The following is a 19,813-nucleotide window of genomic DNA, read 5'->3' as shown; positions in this document are numbered from 1 at the left end:
CCTTTAGTCTTTTAGTATCTAGAAAAAACTATACAGACTAGCGATATTCAGCTTTCCTGCAAGCAAGCGAGGTCAGAATCCGGCGATTAAAGCAAGTGTGAGATCAGTTAAGATAACCAGCCGAATGCGATCTTCCCACGTCCCACGTCCCACGAGGTCGAGAATCATTGGTCAAACCATAACTCGGGTCAACAAGCAAGGTCAATTAGACAATTATCAACGTGACCCAGCGGCCAACCGACAGGAAGGGCATGTAGCAGGCACATGCGGGCGACGCCCAAAGGCGAGCGTCGGCAGGCGAGGTAGGCTATGGGCTAGGCGTTTAGGCTTTTGAATTGGGCTAGGGCTCTGTAAAGGGCTAGAGTAGATGCAGTAGCCAGGTACCGCCGCCCAAGCAAGGCCAGCCGCAGAAAAAATGAGTACCGGTAACATTTGTGAGAGGGTACCGTGGTCGGGCGCTGTAGTTCGGCGAGCAGGTACGGCACAAACGGTACGCCAGCAAATAAGAGTTTTCCGGCAAAAAAAGAAAATACCAACAAAAGCAAAGTTTGGCTAGCCACTTAAACGCGACCCAGGCTGAGCTATTCTCGAGACGCGATGAGCTGCTCTCTATATATCTCTGCCACCGCCGCGTCATCTGCTTCTTCTTTTCTCCCAAAAGGACATTCTTCAACCCCGTCGCGCAGTCCCTCACCAACCTTAGCCCAATCAATCATGGATCTCGCCGCAATGTCTGCCAATGACGACGTTTCATCGTGGGTCTGCTTCGACGACTATCCATCGCCTACCACACCAGCAGATGAGCTTCTCTCGCCCTCGTTCTTTGCCTCTTCAGCTGCCACGACAGGTGCGGCAATGCTAGACGCCTCCACCTCCATTCTCTGCAAAGACGATGACACACTAGGTGATCTCTCGTTCGACTGGCCTCACAAGGTCGACTCTCTCTCTACTGATCCAGACTTCTCTTGTGCTGGAATGTTTGATAGCACTGCCTTCCAAATGTATGATTCTATTCTTTGACAATCCTAATCAGAGTCGTCAATTCTGACACTGGTATAACTACAGGTCCCAGCCAACGTTTAATGACATTGGCAGCAACCCCGTTCCTACTCTGCAGAGTAACGCAGCGGCCGCGGCCGCTGTCGCTGCTGCCATTAACAACAACAATATTGCTGCCGCGACTGCCATCCTCGCTGCTCAGCAACAGCAGCAGCGCCAGCTTCAACAGCAACAGCAGCGAAGACAATTTAGCCAAAAAGCTTACCTGTCTGCCAATCTTCCGTTTGCAAACCTGACCGGCTCTGATTTCAACAGCACTAATCTCTCGCAATTCGACGGTGTGCCTTCGCAGAAGCGCCTTCGTCTGTCTTCCGACATGCAATCGTTCTCGTCAACTTCTTCGATATCCTCAGCTTCGTGTTCTGAGTTCTCAACGCCAATGTCTTCGCCTTCACTCACATACTGTCCTTCGAACAGTGGGCTATTTACCAGTGCTCCGTCTGCAATCACTTCGCCTGCTTGTTCGCCCATTCCTTCCGTTTCTCTTAATGCTAGCGGAGACAATCAGCTTTCGCTTGCTCTTGCTGCTGCTGCCGTCTCACGGACGTCAGTCTCTCCACATGGATTCCCGGTTCGACCGCCTCGTGCACCGCGAAAGCAAAGTGAATCTAGAATCCCTTTGCCTGATTTACACGCACGCATGGGTCTCGCTCATGATCCTGACGAGGCCCGATCTCGCGAGCAGCACATTCTTGGGATCCTGCAGGATCAAGGATTCCCGCTTGGCGAGCGCACTTGGATTCGTGATACAGAAGAAAAAGAGCGACGGAGAATTATCGAAGAGATTTACAGACAAACGCACGAGTTGTATGGCTACGAACGTAGTTTACTTGAGGTCATTGTCCGTCGAGGTGCGTATTACTTGATGCAAGGACGTCTGAGACGTCTGAGACGTCTGAGACGATCAAAGAGAGGCAATTCGTCACTTGATGGATCTGCTTATGAGTCTGGTGCCACTGGCGAATCTGGTTCTGATAGCATTGCTGAGGAGGCGGACCATAGTAGTCGATCGGGTTCTGAAGAGGTTGAAGCTAAAGATGAGGATTTGGATGACGAGGAGTAACGGAACAACGTCTGCAATTGGTTTATTTTGAGTGTTTTAGTAACAGTCATTGGTTATTGGTCATATGAGGAGCATTTCTGTATTTAAAGGTATCGGATATATGGTGTTTTTTTTTGTTATTGAATCTTACTGTATTGCTATCTTGACTGGTTTGTAAGTATATTTTAAGTTTTTTGTCACGGTGTATGGATATGGGACTGATGTTTTTATATATAATGCTTAGCATGTAAAATAACATTTATTGCCAACATCAAATATTCATGAATAGTCGACATGGAGAAAGTCGCAGAAGTTTGGGTGACTTGAGAGTCTGTAGGACACGTGCGAGGCGTGCAATCCGGGCGAACTCAGTGCAGGAATTCAACGTCGCGCCAGGACTCAATACAGCTACAGCTACGACCCAATAAAGTGAATAAGAAACAAAGTAAAAAGGAAAAAAAGGCCTACTGCTCGATCTTTACTGATTTGGATTGGGGCCAGCAGAGCAGGAATTTAAGGGGCGAGTGAGCGCAGAGAGAAAATTTAAGTTGATCTTTTTGTACACGGTGTTCACCAGAGAAGGCAAAACGTAAAAAGATATCAAGGTTTCACTCACAGCCAAGTTCGTGGAGCGGAGACGGGCAGACAATCGACTCCTTTGGGCGCGCTAGAGTACAGCCAAAGAATGATAAAAAGATTTAAATAAATCTGTGCAATCCTATCGGAAATTTACGGCTATTACAATTTTCATTATCCATATTTGGAAATGCAGAGATAGAGAGATTGGTTATTTGGCATGATAAAAACTTTATTAAGAGACTGTCTTAGCTCAGCCTCTTGATTAGCTGCCAGTGTCAATGCAATCAATTATGGCTGACTTGTATAAGACGATTAAGCAAATAAGGAATTAATCAATCACTATACATTGCTGTCTCGCAATATAAATCATCCAAGCTCTACGCAATAAACGTCCTGTGTCCGAGACACCGAGCGGGAATGCCCAAATACTAGTTCATTCCCAAAGCGGACATGGGATCATCCCAATGTGGATTGTTTTGTAAGAAAAAATACTCTTAATTATTTTGAGATAACTTTGTTCACTCAGAAATTTACCCTACCCTGGCCCAAGCGTCTTAAAACGGGACCAGAACAACCTCTCTGGGTTTTTTTCGTGCGGCTTCGCTACTCTGTATTGCTCTGCATTCTAGATCTCTCTTAAGCTGATTCTGTCTTTATTTGCGACATTATACATGAGATAAAACAGGAGTGGGACGTGTTATTTTTCTTCCGCCTAGAAATGGTTAGATGTTGGTTAGTTCTCGAGGAATGTGTATCTGATCGAGTACTGACTACACCCTCACCCTTAAATGCAAAATACATACTATTGTCATTTCCCCTAAAAATGAGACCTGTAAAGAAAAGAAATAGCAGAAACAGGAGAATTGGTATATCAATGTTTTTTTCATCTGCCCGACGATGACACAGAATGCGTCCCAGACCTGAAGTCATGCTTGAGTTTGACTAAGGATGTCAAGCAACGATTTAACGTTCCAGTATCTATCTACAAACGCCAGATATCAATACCAAAAATTAAGACATCAAAATCTGGCAGTGACATACATAGGCAAGGGAACCGGAATTGGCGAAGGGAGCCAAAGACCATGGCGACTTCACTAATTTGCATTGAGCAGCGAAATGTGACACGATCTGATTGATGAAACAGTCAGTGGAGAATTCAGACGGCAGGGACTATAGCCATCCAGATCCTCCAGACTGAAGAACTAGTAGCGACTTAAATTTAGTAGTGATATGCGAGGAATATAAAGAAAGAAACAATCTTAGACTTCATACCAAATGTGTCAGCGCTAGCATAAATTTTTTTGTTTTATTTTATTTCATCCCTTTCTGCAGGCCCACTTCAGGAATCCTGTCATCGCCATCGTCGATAAAACTTGAAACAAAAGAAGCTTCGGATAATGCAGCCGGCTGAATCAGCTCTGATCTAATGTTAATCTTTCTTTAAGCTTGGCTTTTTGGTGGCAGGCGGGGCGCGAGCACAGAACTGCAAGAGATGTAAAACCGATATTCGCGACAGACAATTAGATTAAAAAGGGAAAAGAAAAAAAAGCCTAGCTCAATTTAATGATCGTCTATCAATCCAAAACTCTGAAACGAGCCCACCTACCGATTTTGGATAGAAAAAAGTCTACCATCGAGAATCACGACCGACCCTCTAAAATCAAGCGATTCGAAGTCTACGCGGAGATTGAAAAAAGTAAAAACTATGATTGTTACGTCGAATGCTTTCTTTGAACTATTCAGCTGGACAAAAAAAACCTGTAAACTGATATATCAGATCATGCAATTGCCCAATTAATCACAGGCACGAGCTGTATTTTATTGCACTTCATAATTTCAGCAGCTGTACGCTATACTTGAATTGAACACAGGATCGGACGGCGCGTTCCTAAAACAAGGCCGTGCGATAAGGCCCTGAACTCAAAAAGAGCAGGGTCATGGAGTTAATTATAAAAACTTTTTAGAGCCTGAGTCTGAGACTCTATAAATTAAAACCTATATTTTCGTAGCATTGAATGAGCAAGAAGGCACTGAGTAGATGATCGTTTCCAGAGGTTCTGCGTATTCTTTTCAGTTGTTAGCTACTATAAAACAAATCTATGAGTCAAGAGGCTTTCTATCGCCGATAGTTTTGTGTTGAGACTGAAAGAAATTAGATTGATGTCCCCTAACTTTTATTGACTTATCGCTATTTATAGAGAAACTTACGGCAATGGCGACTGCCTAAGCGTTCGACCGACGGTGTTAAATCACTAGCTGCTGGGTTTTTGTCGGTACTGGCCGATTAAAACCAGCGGATCAGCCATCATCTATCACAGATTTAGTTATGAATTGTATACTTTCTGACGGTAAGTCATTCTAAATGAGATAGCTTGATGATAACGCTACCCTTTGAGAGTTGAAGATCTACAGGAGATAAGTAGGTAGTGCCACCTTTTGAGAGTTGACTAGTTTTTCAGATTGCGCCCGCCGCGCAGGCCATCAATATTTCGTACCCTCATCAGAATACAAGCGAAGTATAATATATTAATCTAAAATCTTGATCTTTTTCTTGTAAATGCATTATCTTTCGAGTGTAATGCGTACTTATATCACAAGGGCTGTCGTGCTAATTGGGTTTATCCGCCAAGTTACCCGCTCTCGACAAGAAGAATAAACGGCAAGAAATGTCTTTAGTCAATTGATTATTGATTTTTATACTGAATGTTCTGAAAAATAATCATCTAGCATGCAGCTGTCTTTATCTTAAATATTAATCTGGCCAATGCAGGGTCATGAGCAATCACGTTTGAGATCATACAGGTATCGTTTGACGAATCTATCAAAATCATTCTCAATATACATACGCTTTCAGAGCTAATTTTTAGGCACTGTCAAAAGCTAGTGAATAATTGTTGCTAATCATTGCCCACTTTTGATTAAATTCACAGTTTCTAATATTTTGTTGTTTGCATGGCAATAGTTCAGTTAATCCGTATTCCGCTATGCTCTTCAAAAACGGCTGGGCAAGATTATCCTTGAGACTCATTAAATCTTCCTAGAACGTTACCCGATCAATTCAGCGGGATTCTTGCCGCTCCTTTTTATAGCGATTTTACGAAGTCAGCAGCTATCATCAGTTTTCTAATACGCACTCGTTACTCAATTTATTTTGTATAAACCAAATCACGGTTATTTCCAACTGTCCAACTGAAAAAATGACAGGGAAAAAAGCAGGTTACGATGAACGATTGAGGTTTAGCGCCCGGGATTTTATGCCGTCAAGTCAGCTGTCACACAAAACCCTAGCGGCTAGTCGGCGGCAAGACTCAGTTCGACAGCACGAGCTATTAGGCATAGAAATATCCGACCAAAATATGTCTTGATATCTTTCTTTGCGTCGATAAGGACTAGAGAGAATACGGTGGCTAGAAATTGTCAGCAAAATCGGCTGATGATCTTTAAGGCAGCGGCTAAAAAAAGCATTGATACCTTAGCTATAGAGCGAAGACGTTATCGCCTCTTTGACTCTTACCAGCTGTTATATCACATTTATGGTAGGTTTCGGCCGTCAAAATTTCATATACTTTTGATGTTTATTGAAAATGCTGTTATAAATTCTATTCAGCTGTCTACTGGACAGTCTGTCCGTCACAGTGGTTCGAGATCTGCAATATTTATTGTCTGATTGCTATTTATTCTTCCCGAACTTCAAGAGTCAAGCCCCTGTGAACTCTCCGCACGATATCTGGAAATCATCGATTGGGACGAAATCGCAACGCTGATTGGTTGCATTGGAGCTGAATAGTTTAGTGAACCATTGCGTTTACGGTTCTTGAGTTCTGATGCCTAAGAATTTGATCACAGTAGTCGGGGGCGTAGTTCATTTTAGTATATAGCGCATACTATCTATTACTTGAGCGTTGGACTTGCTTGTCAGTCTCTGTAAACGTAACGTTTAACCTGTGGGTGAAGTGGTGCTTTCAGATTACTTGAGGTTCCATTGTCATCAACTTTCATAATCTAGAATATAAAATCAATGAGTTAAGCACTCATTATTAGCTATTATGATAATTACTAGATGAGTGGTTAGCGAAAAATGTAATCGCAATTGAAGAGTTTCTCTCATTCTGCAAACTCACAATGTTGCCTTGGGAGTTACTTAATGTGCTAACTCCCAAAATTTGGAATTTGTGGGGCACAAAAGCGGAGCAAACGCACAAGAGAGAGAGAGAGTAGTTTATGCCGGAAAACCCCACAATAAGAGGATTAAGATGATTTTATTATAGTCATTTACTAGTCCTGGACTTTAAAATCTCTTGCAAGATAGTATTTGGCTGCCCATTTTGCTCCATCTTGAATAAAAATCAAGAGTTACTTTTAAGAACTGCTGGTGACAAACAGTCTTAGCGCTCCGTTAGTCCGAGCTAATAGAATTCTTCGTAGTTAATGCGTTGCCACGATCCCAGAAAAAACAAATTTGTGATAAGATGCTACTTCATACCTTTTTTGAATCAGTGAAACACGTGGATCTCATGCTAGTATTTTTTGCTCAACTACAGCCACATCGACCTCCTCAGATTTGCAAGTATTTAGCTACCTGAATCATTATCGAATTTCATTGCGAATCTGTATTTATCTTGACGAGCAATTGTTTGATTTGTAAATACAATAAATTGACACTGCGTCGGTTAGTCTCCCGCTGTCGTTCTACCGATAATGTTTTAGAATCCAGGATTCTTGGAAGCGAGCTGAAAGGCATAATGATCTAAAAAACAAGAGAACTATTGGATATACATTTTCAAGGTGTTTATGAGCTAATCATAATTGACACTCTCTTACCTATGACGGTGGGTTTTATCTGAGCCATTCTGTCAATTATTATCTGAAAGAATTTTCGATAAGTCGCAAGCTAGCAAGCAGTACGTAAGCTCATATATAAGATAACGGGTAGATGACATTAGCTGGTCGATACCATTTGTGCAATCACACTCAACGAAGCCTACGCACTCTGTCCTTTGCCAATGTATATTCCCAGAACTATTGCAGCTCCACTGAAAGTCTCTCCAAAAGTTTCATCGGCGACAATCATCAAACGATCAGATTTTTTTTCTCTAATTCAGCCACAGGTGCCTTACGAGTCATCTAGTCTACGACCAAAATAATCGTGGTACGCCGCTATCTAAGTTTAGCAAGGTCAGCATTTTCTGTTAATTCAGGAACGATTGCTGAGATCTATGTGTCATTACTGCGACTCTCTCGCGGGGGAGGACTTTCTACTGTGCAAGAGAATAGGCACGATTTACTAAAGCAGATAGCTCAGCTGCATTTGCTGAGTTACATATTGAAGAATCATCCCAATTTTCAAAACCAGGCATACTATTGCCTTCTGTCTTATGACTACAGGAATATTTTTTAAGACAAGCGACTTTTATCAGTATCAACCAATACAAAATCTCGCGCCACACTTAATTGGCAAGTATATGAAACGATATAGATCTCTTTTATTTATGACATAGTCCTTCTATTTATATTCCAGCGTCAGCGAAATAAATAAATAGAAAGGCTTGGCCGCTCCTGATTGGTGATTTGAAGCCAACCAATGTGTTTCAAACTATAGTTGGACAAAGTTAGACAAAACGAAGAATGATGTAAGCCTTGACTTTGCTCAGTATTTTGTAAGTATATCTGATTGCAATATTTAAATTTTTACTAAAAAAAAGGGTGCTTAGTGGGCCAAAGCGACGCAATCTCCAATTCATAGCAAGAAAAAAAATCTCCCGTGCGTGTCCCTGAAAATCACTATGACTTTAAAATGACGTATGGTGTCTTAATCGGGCGAAGTAAAATAGATAGAACTCGAAGCTTTGGCGCCTATCGAGAGATACAGGATTGGCACAATGGTACCTTTAGGAATACCGAAAGTACTAAATCACAAGAAGAAGCAGAATTTAAATCTAAAGGGAAACAGGTGTAAGTCCCCAGAAACGATTTTCAAGAGTCCGTGCATGGAATCGCCGTCTATTCAATCAGAAACAAAACAGGAAACTTTTTGTTAGAGACACACATTAGGAACCTTCAAGTAATCTAACTTCTTCTTTTTCCGCGGCAAAGACGAATAAAGTATTTTAATATAGCAATTGAGCTGGATAGCCAGACCACCCTTTATAAGAGGAGAGAGTATTTGCGGGTCTCGTTTCCGGAAATGGTTCTAGCTCCGGCTTCTCGAACAGCTTTAATTCTCCAGCGTTGAACTCAAATAAGCTTATTCTGTCTGGCACAATCTGTCCATTTCACAGTATATTTGAGCTGTATCTATTCAATTAGCTAAAGATAAATTTGATGTCTTTATACGTACATTATAAAACCATTTTTAAGTCTTGGAGGCCGCACGTGGCAATAAATGGCAATAAATGAATAGATATTGCAGAGGTTCCTTCCAGAACTAGCAACGAAATGGACCCTGCGCAATTTATTCAGTTTGCCACTTTTGTCTTTCGGCCAGACAAGCAAAGCGGCACGACCGTGCTCATCTGACTGAATCAAAACCATAGAGGCGGAGCCGCGAGCCGTTTTCGGGCCGCGGGTTCTAATATAATTTTTTTCTTATCAGGTACTGTGACGAAAAATTTCTGCTGAGAGGTTATGGTATATTGTTTTGGTAGCCAAAAGGTTTTGGCATGATGACGCCTTGAATATGACATACTATAAGATAAACCTAAATTTGTCTGAAAAGGGTGGTTCTTTGAACTCAATCATTAACTCCCTGCAACTTTTGTACTCTTGTACTCTTCTTCAGACTGAGCAAAAGCTATTTCTGACAGTTTCGATGCCGTGGAGTAAGCAGGACGGATTTTGAAGACCAAGCACATAGTTTTTCATTATGTAATTGAATCTTTCTAGTAGTGTAGCTGCTATTTAAAGTAGATTTAGCATTTGAATCAGTGATATTTAAAATCAAAGATGGGCAAAAATCCAGGACTTCTAATTAAGCCAAATCAGATAGAAAAATCTTTATTCGGCAGATATGGGAGCGCTTCCGGGGCTTTCATTCAGTACAAGAACCGGATAAAATGATGACCTCAATCTCATCATATAATTTTTTAACCGCATTGTGGAATTTAGATTGCGGAAATTTTTTTTTCTTCGACGTCTGGAAGGAATATCTAATTTGGAGTCACGGAGGTTTTAATTTTTGTAAGGTACATTTTCATGTGACTGAAGTGCCCTTTTGTGCTTTATTTATCAACATTTTTGTAGAATAAATATGCTTCTTCTAAACTCTCACTCTGCTATAAAAAAAGGTCTTTATAGAACTAAGTTATAAAGCTCCAGATTGTCTGGTCCCTTCGCCAGATATTAATCTAACCCGCAACATAGTGGGTAAGGGTTAATTTGCCCGACCGCCTCCTTCGCCGCCGCTAACCGTTGCACACCGCAAGAATCGACTTCCGCCATCAACCGAGCCTGCAGTGCTTCACTCATCACCTACCCCACACCAATAGTCTCTATAATAGATGGATCAACAGCGTGTGATTCCACAGTATCCACACAATTCTGACGTTAGCTTAGGTTCTCAGCAGCATATTCTTGGGCAATCGACAAGCGCACACGCATCGCAGCACAGCTCCGCTCAATTTTCCCCTAACAGGGAAATAGTAACTGCAAGAGGGGGATTCCCGTTCAGAAGATCATACAAAGCATGCCTTCATTGTCGTGAACGGAAAGTGAAATGCGATCTGGGATCGCTGGAGAATCCGTCCGAGCCGCCGTGTGCAAGATGCAAGCGCGAGGGCAGGAAATGCGAGTTTGTGCCTAGTCGTCGCGGAGGAGCAAAGAATGTGAGAGCAGGGAAGGCCCGCAAGTACTCGGATTTTATGCATCCTGATAACACTGGCAGTGAAATTGACGATGAAGATGACCGCGACGGAAATTTCAAAGAAGCGGTATTTGCAGATATCCCCGGCAAGAAAGCTAGACAAGACCAGAAACTCACTGGGACATTGATCAAAGATCGGGGATTACATACTACGGCAGAAGCGCTAAACATTTTAGCACATGTAGCTGATTCTGCGGAAGGAAAATCTCGAAATAGCAATACGTCTGAAAACAATGAGTCTTCACAAGCGTATAAACGAGTAAAGTCAAAGGAGGTTCACGCTCGCTGGACGTTCAGATCGTCAAAGCTTAACTCATTTCATCCAATTCAAGCAGGAATGATTACCGAAGAAGAAGTTATGATTCTCCTGAATTTGTAAGTAGCTGGTTGCTTCTCCAAGCTGTACTGTGCTGATTGGTTTTTTTTTCTAGTTTTTTTGGTACTCTACACCAGTTTTATCCATATATTCCTCCGGGTTTGCAGTCGCCTAACAATCTAGCTGCTCATCCTATCCTTTTCGTCACTATCTTGTCGATCTCTTCGCGTTATTGTAATTTGCCTGAACCTGGAAGAGTGGCAGAGGAGTCTCAAAATATGTCTGAGCGGGCGAACGCAGTACACGCTACTCTATGGACTTATGGAGAGTCTCTTATTTCACAAACAGTGTGGGCTGAAGCTAGCAGTATATCACTAGCTACAGTGCTCGCTTTTTTACTGTTATCTCAATGGAATCCGCGAGCAGTGCACTCTCGAAAGGGCGACTACGCGAACCCAACGCATCTTCCAAGTAACGACGAAGACGGCCGCGGTCCAGAAGGAGGCGGCGGATACGGTGGCTTTGCAGCCGCTAGACGAAGTGATCGAATGGCTTGGATGATGATTGGCGTTGCTATTCGACTAGCGCAAGATATGAATCTTTTTTCCAAATGGCGGGAAATTTCACTTGCATGTTTCTATTCAGATATTACACTTGCTCTTAGACTTGGTAGACCATCAATGCTTTCTTATTCCTTCCAGGAGATTACAACGATCTCATTTTCGACATTAGATAATGCAAAGCTGGATATTTTACGCATCTTGTCTCTTGCTCATCAGAGTTTATACTCGTCGCCAGGATCAATGTATAAAATTTTGAATTCAGAGAATTACCTTCCTTTGCTTCGCTATTTCCGGTCTAAACTTACTGTCTGGAATTCGAAATACCAATTACTATTTAGAAACGACGATATCGATCGGGAATCGCTTTTGATGGAGTTCCACTACACCGAGCTGTACATATACTCTCTAGCGCTGTCACCGCCTGGACACCGTCAGGTCGACGAGTCACTTGCAGAGGTTTACATTTTACTTGCTACACAGGCTGCTCAGCAACTCATTGCCGTCATAACACGAGTTTTTGAAAAGGGAATTTTGAGATGGGCTCCTTTACAGTGGTTTGTCCGCTCTATTCATGCCGCGATTTTCATTGCAAAAATCGTGGCTCTTGAGCGGGATGCAGATCCTGATCGACAGCATGATATGCTGTCTACTATCCGCAGTCTTGCATCGACTTTGAGTGATTCGTCTCCTGATGATATTCATCTGGCAAATAAATATGCTGAAGCGCTGTTCAGTCTATGTGATAATATTGAGGCGGAACTGAGAAAGAGCGCCATGCAAAAGCAGGCCGCTCAGAAGGCGGAGACCGATTTGGCTCCTGTTCAATCGATTGATGGGCAGGGTGCTGTATCTCAAAACTCGTCAGCTTCAGGTTTTATTCACAATGGCGGAAATGCAGATGCATTTAATAATGCCAAAGCTGCCAATGGAGGTGTTTTTGATTCTGCATATGGTGGCACCGCAATGGCAGACGTTGAAAACATGAAGTGGTTTATTGACTCTTACGGAATTGGCTTTGATAGTAATTTTGCTCTTGACCAAGAATGGTTATCTCCGGAACTTACAAATAGATATTCCGTGCCTCAGTTCGGTGATGGACCGTTACCTGCGGATGCAACGTCATCACATCATGTAAATGAAAATTCTATACATGAGGGTGCTTTGGGTGTCAATAACATAAATGTAATACCGGTACATCCTGGACCAGAAGTCTTGCAGCAACCAGGCGAGGCATCTCAATACCCGTTCCCAACTTATTATACCGCGAATGCCCAGCAGCAGCAGCAGCAATGGCATGGAAACCAACACGCTCAATCTAATGAATCGAATCGTAATTCCGTCATGCATGTACTAACTTCGCAGCCTGTGCAACCTGTCGATTCGAAAACTGCAAGACCTGATGAAAGAAAAGAGAATAATGTGGATATGAATCGGGGGAGTTTATATAGGTATGGATAAATCGGAATAAACTGTGTGGTTTTTAGTTTCTTTTGAAATGTATAGTAAAGGAATTTTTAGGCTTTTTTTCAAATTTTACAAATGTAAGTATTCTCTGAGTACCAATAAGTAGTATTTAGAACACGCCCAGTATTTTGTGCGGCGGTCGGCAGCAGGCACAACGCGTGAGGCTGGAGGGTATCAAACCCTAAAAACCTGGTCATTAATCCGCATTCGGCGCGATAAGACAGACTGTTGACGAAAATATTCGGACACCAATCTCGGCGTTCTTCACCAAGAAAGAAAACAGAACACATTCTAGATAGGAACTACTAAAAGTAGTTTAAATAATATTCTAGGAGCTTGCAGCTTATGGCTTCGAGACTTTGGTGAAGGGAGAGATCGGCTATACTAATCAGTACTGAATTCATGCAAAGCTCTATTCACAGATTTAGTTATTCAAGTCAGAGATATGGACGCGCTTCGAACATTTTTAGAGCGACGACAGCAAGCTGGACTAGCTATGGCTGGTCGTAGATACTCTTCGGCCGATAATTCGACGGTCCGCTCTGAAAAGTCATCGTTTTATAATGCTAGCTTGTATACTGCTTATGAAGAAGACGAGAATTTCGATATTGTACATGACAATATCGCGTACTTGCATAGTGAAACTGATCAGATGGATACTTTGCATGGCCATCACGCTGCTGCAAGCGGCAATGCTATAGAGGATTTTAATACGTCGAACATTACGGCACCTAAAAGTCACGCAGAGCAGCGAGTTCCACATAGAACTAGACCATCTAAAGTAAGGGTAATTGCTACTTCAGCTTCAGGCGGCTTACTGATCGAGCGCCGAAGAGCAGCTGCAGATCTCAATATTGGGAGGATTGGAGCAGATGTCCTTCGAGATTCTGCGGTGAAAGATACAATGTCTGCTGCAGGGTATTTTACTCTTTTTGATGAGAGAGGACATATTGGTCATGCTGGTGCAAGGAGACGATTGTCGTCTTCAAAGGTTGATGTTTTTTTAAAAATATTTCGAGTGACCGACGGTAATATCCCTCAGCCCTGTTTGCTCATCTTCTTGTTTGGCTAATACATTTAATATTCAGAGCACATTTCACAATGTCAAGAGCTAGTTGATCAGCTTGCAGAAAGTGATCCGCTTTGCCGATACCTACGTGGTCACCCTTCACAATCCGATCCACCAAAACATCCAATCGCACATGCCCGCATGCAACGATGCAAGACCGCCGCCCGTCAGCTTTTCTTACGACGTATGGTTGTTAAAGGCGATATTTCGATTCGAGCTAGTATGATTGCTGAAACTACTAAAGCGCATTTAACTCAGGAGTTGGGCGATACAGAGACGCCGATATTTACTCAGACTGATATCACGAGTGCGCCTGCATTAAAAAAAGAGATCTCTCCGGTAGTCGGATTTGCGCAGTGGCGGATTGTATCTCCTACATCTTTTTCATTCAATTTGCCGCTTCTGTTATTTGATATAAAAACATTACCTATACGGCTAGGAGCATTCATTGATGGGATTATGTATACGATAGAAACTGGGCAATATCTGAATGATACATTATTTGAGCTTCAATTCCCGGGTGGCATTGTCGATGAGTATCGATACTCTGAGTATCTTCGATCCAAAAGAAAAGTAGAGAAACGAGTATTACAAGGGCGGAAATATTTGACGGTTAATAATATATCAATAGCCGATGAATATGGAAGCAATGCTATTGCCACACAATTGCTCCAATACGGATTAGATATGGTATGCGACTTGCTTTATTAATATTAAATCTCTATTTGCTAACTTCTCACTTTAGGCTGACACGCAAAATCTGCCAATTTTTATTGAAGCGTCGTCACTCTCTCTCTTGAAACTTTGCAAAGAGTTAGGTTTTCATCTAATCCATGAACTTCGTCTAACAGACTCGAAGTTTCACAAAGCACCTCGCAAGTCCTCAAAAGTCAGTGAATCTATTTCTGCTAATGAAGTAGAAAGTCAAGCAAGTGCATTAGTAGCTTCTACTTCGCCAAATTCTAGTGTACCGAGTAACTGCTCAATATACTGTATGGTGCGAGAACCTGCTTTGAAGAGATTGACACCACTTCCTGTGTTATCTCCAGCAGGCGCGTCAGCGAGGAGTGACACTAAAGAAGATTGTTGAAGCAGATGTCTTTCAACTTAGTTTGTAGTCTCAAGTTATTTATTTTCATACAAGAGGAGTTTTGACTTTTATTTGCATATTTGCGGAGCAAGGGATTTGTAACACTTTTAAGATTCAGTCAAGTAGAATAATCTTTATTTCATTAATTCAATCAAATAATATCATCATCAAGTAGCCATCTCCCTATAACTGTTTCATTCAACTGAGCTTGAGCTTATCGCTCTCGTACTCTCCAACACAGGTCCCCAGATTTCCGCAATCTTACTTGATAAAGCCTTTCCGATTTTCTTCCTTGAAACCTGAGTATTCTTTGAACATTGCTTCATAATCAATTCTCTTGCTGCTTGTTCTCCGTTCGCTTTATACTCTGAGTAAAGAGCTTTCCATAAATGTTGCGGAGTCGGAAATTCTTTCTGGATTTCGATGGCTTTTTCCCACGAAATGCCAGAAATAGTTAGTAGCATTCTTAAATAGACGTCACGAACTGTTAAATTGCCGGATTTTGAGCATGTGGACTGAAATTTGGCAAATGAAATGTTATAGCAAGTGTCGGGATCTGTGGTTTGCAAATGTTTTAATAAATGAAGATATGTCTTGCGATCGATTGCGTGATCCGGTATCACATGAAGGGTCTTTTTGCAATAGAGCTGGCTAAGCTGTCTAGTCAAGCGAGCTAGATATCGAACGGTATCTTCTACCCCAGCCGTACGTTTCAAAAAGAACTCGTTCACAACTTGGGTTGATGAGATGGCAGTCTGGACAGCTTCCAGCATAGAATCAACCTGCACGCCCGGTGCTTCTTCAACAATATATATAACATGCTTGAGTCCGCTTCTACTTAGTCGGTATTTCTGCTCATGAAATCTTCCATCTTTGATACTGCTCATTAAGTCATCTATTCGCTTTCGCTCGGCAACATGGCCTAGCACCACTTCTTCACCCGTCGTATTGTGTACAGCAAGCCAGATCGTATCTCCAACCCCAAGTGGTCTAACTTCAGCTTGGATATCGCTATACGCGTTCAGTCTCTCACCAAAGAAATTGCGCTCAGTTTGAGATTTCATTTCTCGATTGTCGATGATCACGCGCACGCTGAAAGAACCAGGTTCCCAGAGAGCAAAGCTAAAAGTCGGTAATGAAATTTTCAGCGCGGATGAAATACCGGTGCCGGTTGCATAGTAGTTCTCTATCTGCATCGATTGGGCTGTATTATGGTTACCGGGACCTCGTGGTGGTAAGGCGTAGCCTTTGGATTCTGAGCGATTTGTAGCGGACGCCAGAGGTTGCCTTCTGGATGTATTGGAGCTATCTGACACCTCACTATCAATCGAATTCTGCCCAATTTGAGTCCTGCCAGATTCAATCAATAGGCCACTGCCGGGCGTGGAATGTGATGGTGGTGAGTTTTGAATTCCTTCTCTTTCTCGAGCGATTTTGATTACAGTCTCTGCAACCTCTATTCCTAGGTCTGAGATATTGTAAACAAATTTTCCGCGTTTACCATTCTCCACAACCAGCTCATGCTTGATCAACATTTTAACACCAGCCCATGCCGTATAACGACCACCAGTTGTTCCACCTACAGCATGCTCTTTATTTGAACCTGTCGCTATATCAAATGATATATCACATAATGGTTGTGCGCGTTTGATGAGTTCGAATTTGGTTAGTGCAGGGTCTGCAGCAGTTGGATCTTTGGAATGGTCATAAAGAGCTAGAAGGATGGCGTAGGCGCCTGTGCGATATCCTGGAACGTACTGCTTTGCTTTCCGCGCTCTGGGTGCTTTCCCCGACTGCGTTTGTGTTGATGAAACTTTTGGGGGAGGGGGGATGTTTTCTGAGCAATCTTGAGAAAATGAGAGTAAGTAAATAGTAACAAAATATCATGGAATAACAACTCGGAACCTTTTCCTGTCGATCTCTTTGCCCTTTTAGCCCTAGGTTTTTCAGACGAGAGATCAGTAGCTTCAGACGCTCTGATTGATCCCGCTCCAGCGGCAGGCATTTCGATACCATTAGCAAGGCAATACTCTTTCAGCTTTGATTCTAGCCTCCCACAAATACCAGCTCCAAACCCCTTCAACGCCATCATCTCTCGCGGATGCGAAAAGGTAATTGGACATGATCGCAACACATCGTGTGCTCTCTTGTAGGCATTATGAGACTTCGAGCTAAAGGATTCAGATTGTGTATGCCACTCTAACAACCATGTAAGAAAAAGAGCGTTGTTATTGGTGGACATTACATAATAAATATTGAGCCCTGGAGGTGGTATTCTGTTGAATTGTTTTGTTGATTTCATTATGCGTGATCGCGTTGAATCAATCACATTGATTAGGTGGTTTCAAAGTACATTGTACAGTAGTATATCAGAAAATTACGACTGAATCAGACAAGATCTCAGTTTAGATATTTTCAATTGTTTGAATGTTTTCAATTGTCATATATATATGAGGATATACAACTGGTATACTGGTTTTGACTCGACTCTATAAACCCAATACTGCCCTTATTTTTGCCGTAGAATGATAACATTCTACAGAAATTATCCAATTCTCGAAAATAAATTCATCATAAACATTCGAGCAAATAATTTGAAAAAAAATGAAACAACGCCGGTGAGATACAAACTGAACAGTAGTACTTCCAAAAAAAGCTAACAGATTTCAAATAATATTGATGAAAAAAAAAAAAGAATTATCTATGTGTATCATAAAGGCATATTCCTGCGCCGACTTGTGAACTGCGACTTAAATGTGCCAAGCAATGAGTAGAGACCAGTAACCAACACGAACGCACAACTCCCAACTAATCATGAGCAGACACAGTTATTCAACTTTTAACTGACGCGTCTGCATAACAACATATGAAGAACCACATCCAACCACGAGACACAATGCTGACCACCACCAGAAATCATAGTCAATAGTAGCGGTTTTGCGAGCCGAAGTACGAGGTCTGTTCTCAAATGAGCGTTTGATCTTATGACGTGAGCTAACGGATGTAGAAGTTGAGGTCTCGGTGGCGGCCGAAGATGTCGGGTTCATTGTGACCGTCGGCAGCATTAGAGGAGGACGATAGACAAGATAAAGTGGACGAACTACTGTACCATCCCATTCAAACAAGTTCAAACGGTACCTTCCTTGATATTCGTCAATTACAATATTCCATTCCTAGGGACGTTAGCAAAACTTCAAATGATAAATTAAGGAGAGAAATTAGCGCACCGAATACAACTCAAATTGGGAATATCTAGTATAAGTTGAGATCTCGGAGTCACAGGGATCAGAAAGAACCTGACGACCATCAACACCGATAGGAAACATAGAAATAGAACCGTTCTGGTTGAGTACGTATTTTCCGTGCTGATACTGAAGAACGGCAGTAGGGCAGGATGGCGTAGTAGCTGTCAGTGGGAGATTAGCATGACGCGTGAATGTGCGACTACATAAAGGCAGTTGACGGAATGAAAACACATACGGTTGGAAGTTACGAGATAAAACGCCTCCTCATAGTGACCGTCATCAGTAAAGCTGAAGCTAATGCCCGGTAATCGAGGTTCGATTAGCAGCTCGTCGATGGGGTCGTAAAATCCCTGTTAAATACAAGTCAGCGACTGCTCATGAAAAAAACTCATTTGAAGCAGAAGCAGGCATAAAGCATCATATGAAGTCTGGTAAGGAGTAGAAAAGAGAATGAAATTATCGGAGACATACAGGACCGGTAAAGACCGTATTTGATTTCGAAGACCATGTGCCAGTCAAGGCAGTCACGTTCGCCGCGTGCACGTCGGAGGCAAGCAAGACGCAGAGTAGCAGACAAAGGGAGTTCCACCGTCGAATCATAGTAACGAATAGCGAATGAGAAAGAGAGAGGAAGAATTAAAGGTAGAGGTCAATGAGACTGAAGCCTGCTGGTCTTTGACGAGGAGGCATGCAAGAATTGCAGGTACGCAGTTGCAGTGTGCTTCGCTAATTGTCTATTTAAGGCATAAACATCACATTTAGTGGCATGTGCCACGTAACACCACTAGTCACATAAAGTTTACCCTTCTTCGGAGACGCGCAATATTAGAGTTTCTGCGACTGCGCGTATTTCCTATTTTTAGGCAAGAGCAAGTCCGAAAATGGCACTCGAAGAAAAAATGATATTTCCCGGCAGTCCTCTTTCTAATCCAGTTTGACAGCCAAACACAGATTGAAGCCTCTTTATCTTTTGTAGTCCGCATCTAAGTATAAGTAAAAGGTGCCAACTGTTAGAATTTCCATGATCGACAGTGCATTAGACTACAAAGTACGTAAACCTTATCTTTCTATCCGAGAAATCATGTTTCGCTAGCCTGAACCTACCTGCTTGCATTGCTCTACTAACATATATCAATCATTATAAACTGGATAACTGGTATTGCAGTAGCGCCTTTTCAGTATATTGTTTTGGTAAGAACTCAAAATGCAGAAACTGTAGCAGTTTTCTTGCTCTTGTCGCAGTCTGCGGGCTTTTAAAATCGGTTATTGTGAAAGCTGTTATTTACCCCCTTGCGTACTGTACTGCTTTTGAAAAGTTACGATGTCTTACCCGCAAAAGAACGATAAAACTGCACGCCAATGAGAATTATATGACGATCAACTTCTCATAGAGACATAGACTAGAAGAAACTAACTGCATACAATATATGGCACTTATATTTCTGAATGGTTGCTATCTTTGTCGCCCAAGTCTTCGTCGCTTATCTGATGACATCGCTAACAATCTTACTCTAACTCGATCCTTACT

The 19,813-nt window shown here is 42.2% G+C and overlaps 5 protein-coding genes across 5 annotated transcripts; 3 read left to right on the top strand and 2 right to left on the bottom strand.

The window, feature by feature from the left end:
* Positions 1–1,067: 1,067 nt before the first annotated feature.
* Positions 1,068–2,342, top strand: V2V93DRAFT_369110 (uncharacterized protein). The gene has a single exon (XM_066909941.1). The coding sequence runs from the start codon at positions 1,376–1,378 to the stop codon at positions 2,120–2,122; it is 747 nt and encodes a 248-aa protein (XP_066766239.1). The 5' UTR covers positions 1,068–1,375; the 3' UTR covers positions 2,123–2,342.
* A 7,633-nt stretch (positions 2,343–9,975) lies between these two features.
* Positions 9,976–12,936, top strand: V2V93DRAFT_369095 (uncharacterized protein). Its single transcript, XM_066909940.1, has 2 exons — positions 9,976–10,913; positions 10,970–12,936. Exons 1-2 carry the CDS (start codon positions 10,177–10,179, stop codon positions 12,873–12,875), a joined length of 2,643 nt encoding a protein of 880 aa, XP_066766238.1. The 5' UTR covers positions 9,976–10,176; the 3' UTR covers positions 12,876–12,936.
* Positions 12,937–13,157: 221 nt separating this feature from the next.
* On the top strand, positions 13,158–15,137 carry V2V93DRAFT_229145 (uncharacterized protein). The gene is made up of 3 exons (XM_066907065.1): positions 13,158–13,909; positions 13,970–14,640; positions 14,696–15,137. The coding sequence occupies exons 1-3, from the start codon at positions 13,327–13,329 to the stop codon at positions 15,038–15,040; spliced, it is 1,599 nt and encodes a 532-aa protein (XP_066766237.1). The 5' UTR covers positions 13,158–13,326; the 3' UTR covers positions 15,041–15,137.
* Positions 15,138–15,234: 97 nt separating this feature from the next.
* On the bottom strand, positions 15,235–17,282 carry V2V93DRAFT_380053 (uncharacterized protein; the record flags this gene model as incomplete). The annotated part of the gene is made up of 2 exons (XM_066912035.1): positions 15,235–16,886; positions 16,946–17,282. The coding sequence occupies 2 exons, from the start codon at positions 17,280–17,282 to the stop codon at positions 15,235–15,237; spliced, it is 1,989 nt and encodes a 662-aa protein (XP_066766236.1).
* A 179-nt stretch (positions 17,283–17,461) lies between these two features.
* V2V93DRAFT_369091 (chaperone for protein-folding within the ER, fungal-domain-containing protein) lies at positions 17,462–18,957 on the bottom strand. The gene is made up of 4 exons (XM_066909939.1): positions 18,757–18,957; positions 18,521–18,635; positions 18,268–18,446; positions 17,462–18,213 (listed from the first exon to the last, which is right to left on the bottom strand). Exons 1-4 carry the CDS (start codon positions 18,883–18,885, stop codon positions 17,869–17,871), a joined length of 768 nt encoding a protein of 255 aa, XP_066766235.1. The 5' UTR covers positions 18,886–18,957; the 3' UTR covers positions 17,462–17,868.
* Between the last annotated feature and the right edge of the window lie 856 nt (positions 18,958–19,813).

The sequence above is a fragment of the Kockiozyma suomiensis genome (assembly GCF_038497685.1).
Source record: "Kockiozyma suomiensis strain NRRL Y-17356 unplaced genomic scaffold V2V93scaffold_6, whole genome shotgun sequence".
NCBI classification, from domain to species: Eukaryota; Fungi; Ascomycota; class Lipomycetes; order Lipomycetales; family Lipomycetaceae; genus Kockiozyma; species Kockiozyma suomiensis.
Note: the sequence above shows the minus strand (reverse complement) of the source record. Positions and strands in the feature narration are given on the sequence as shown.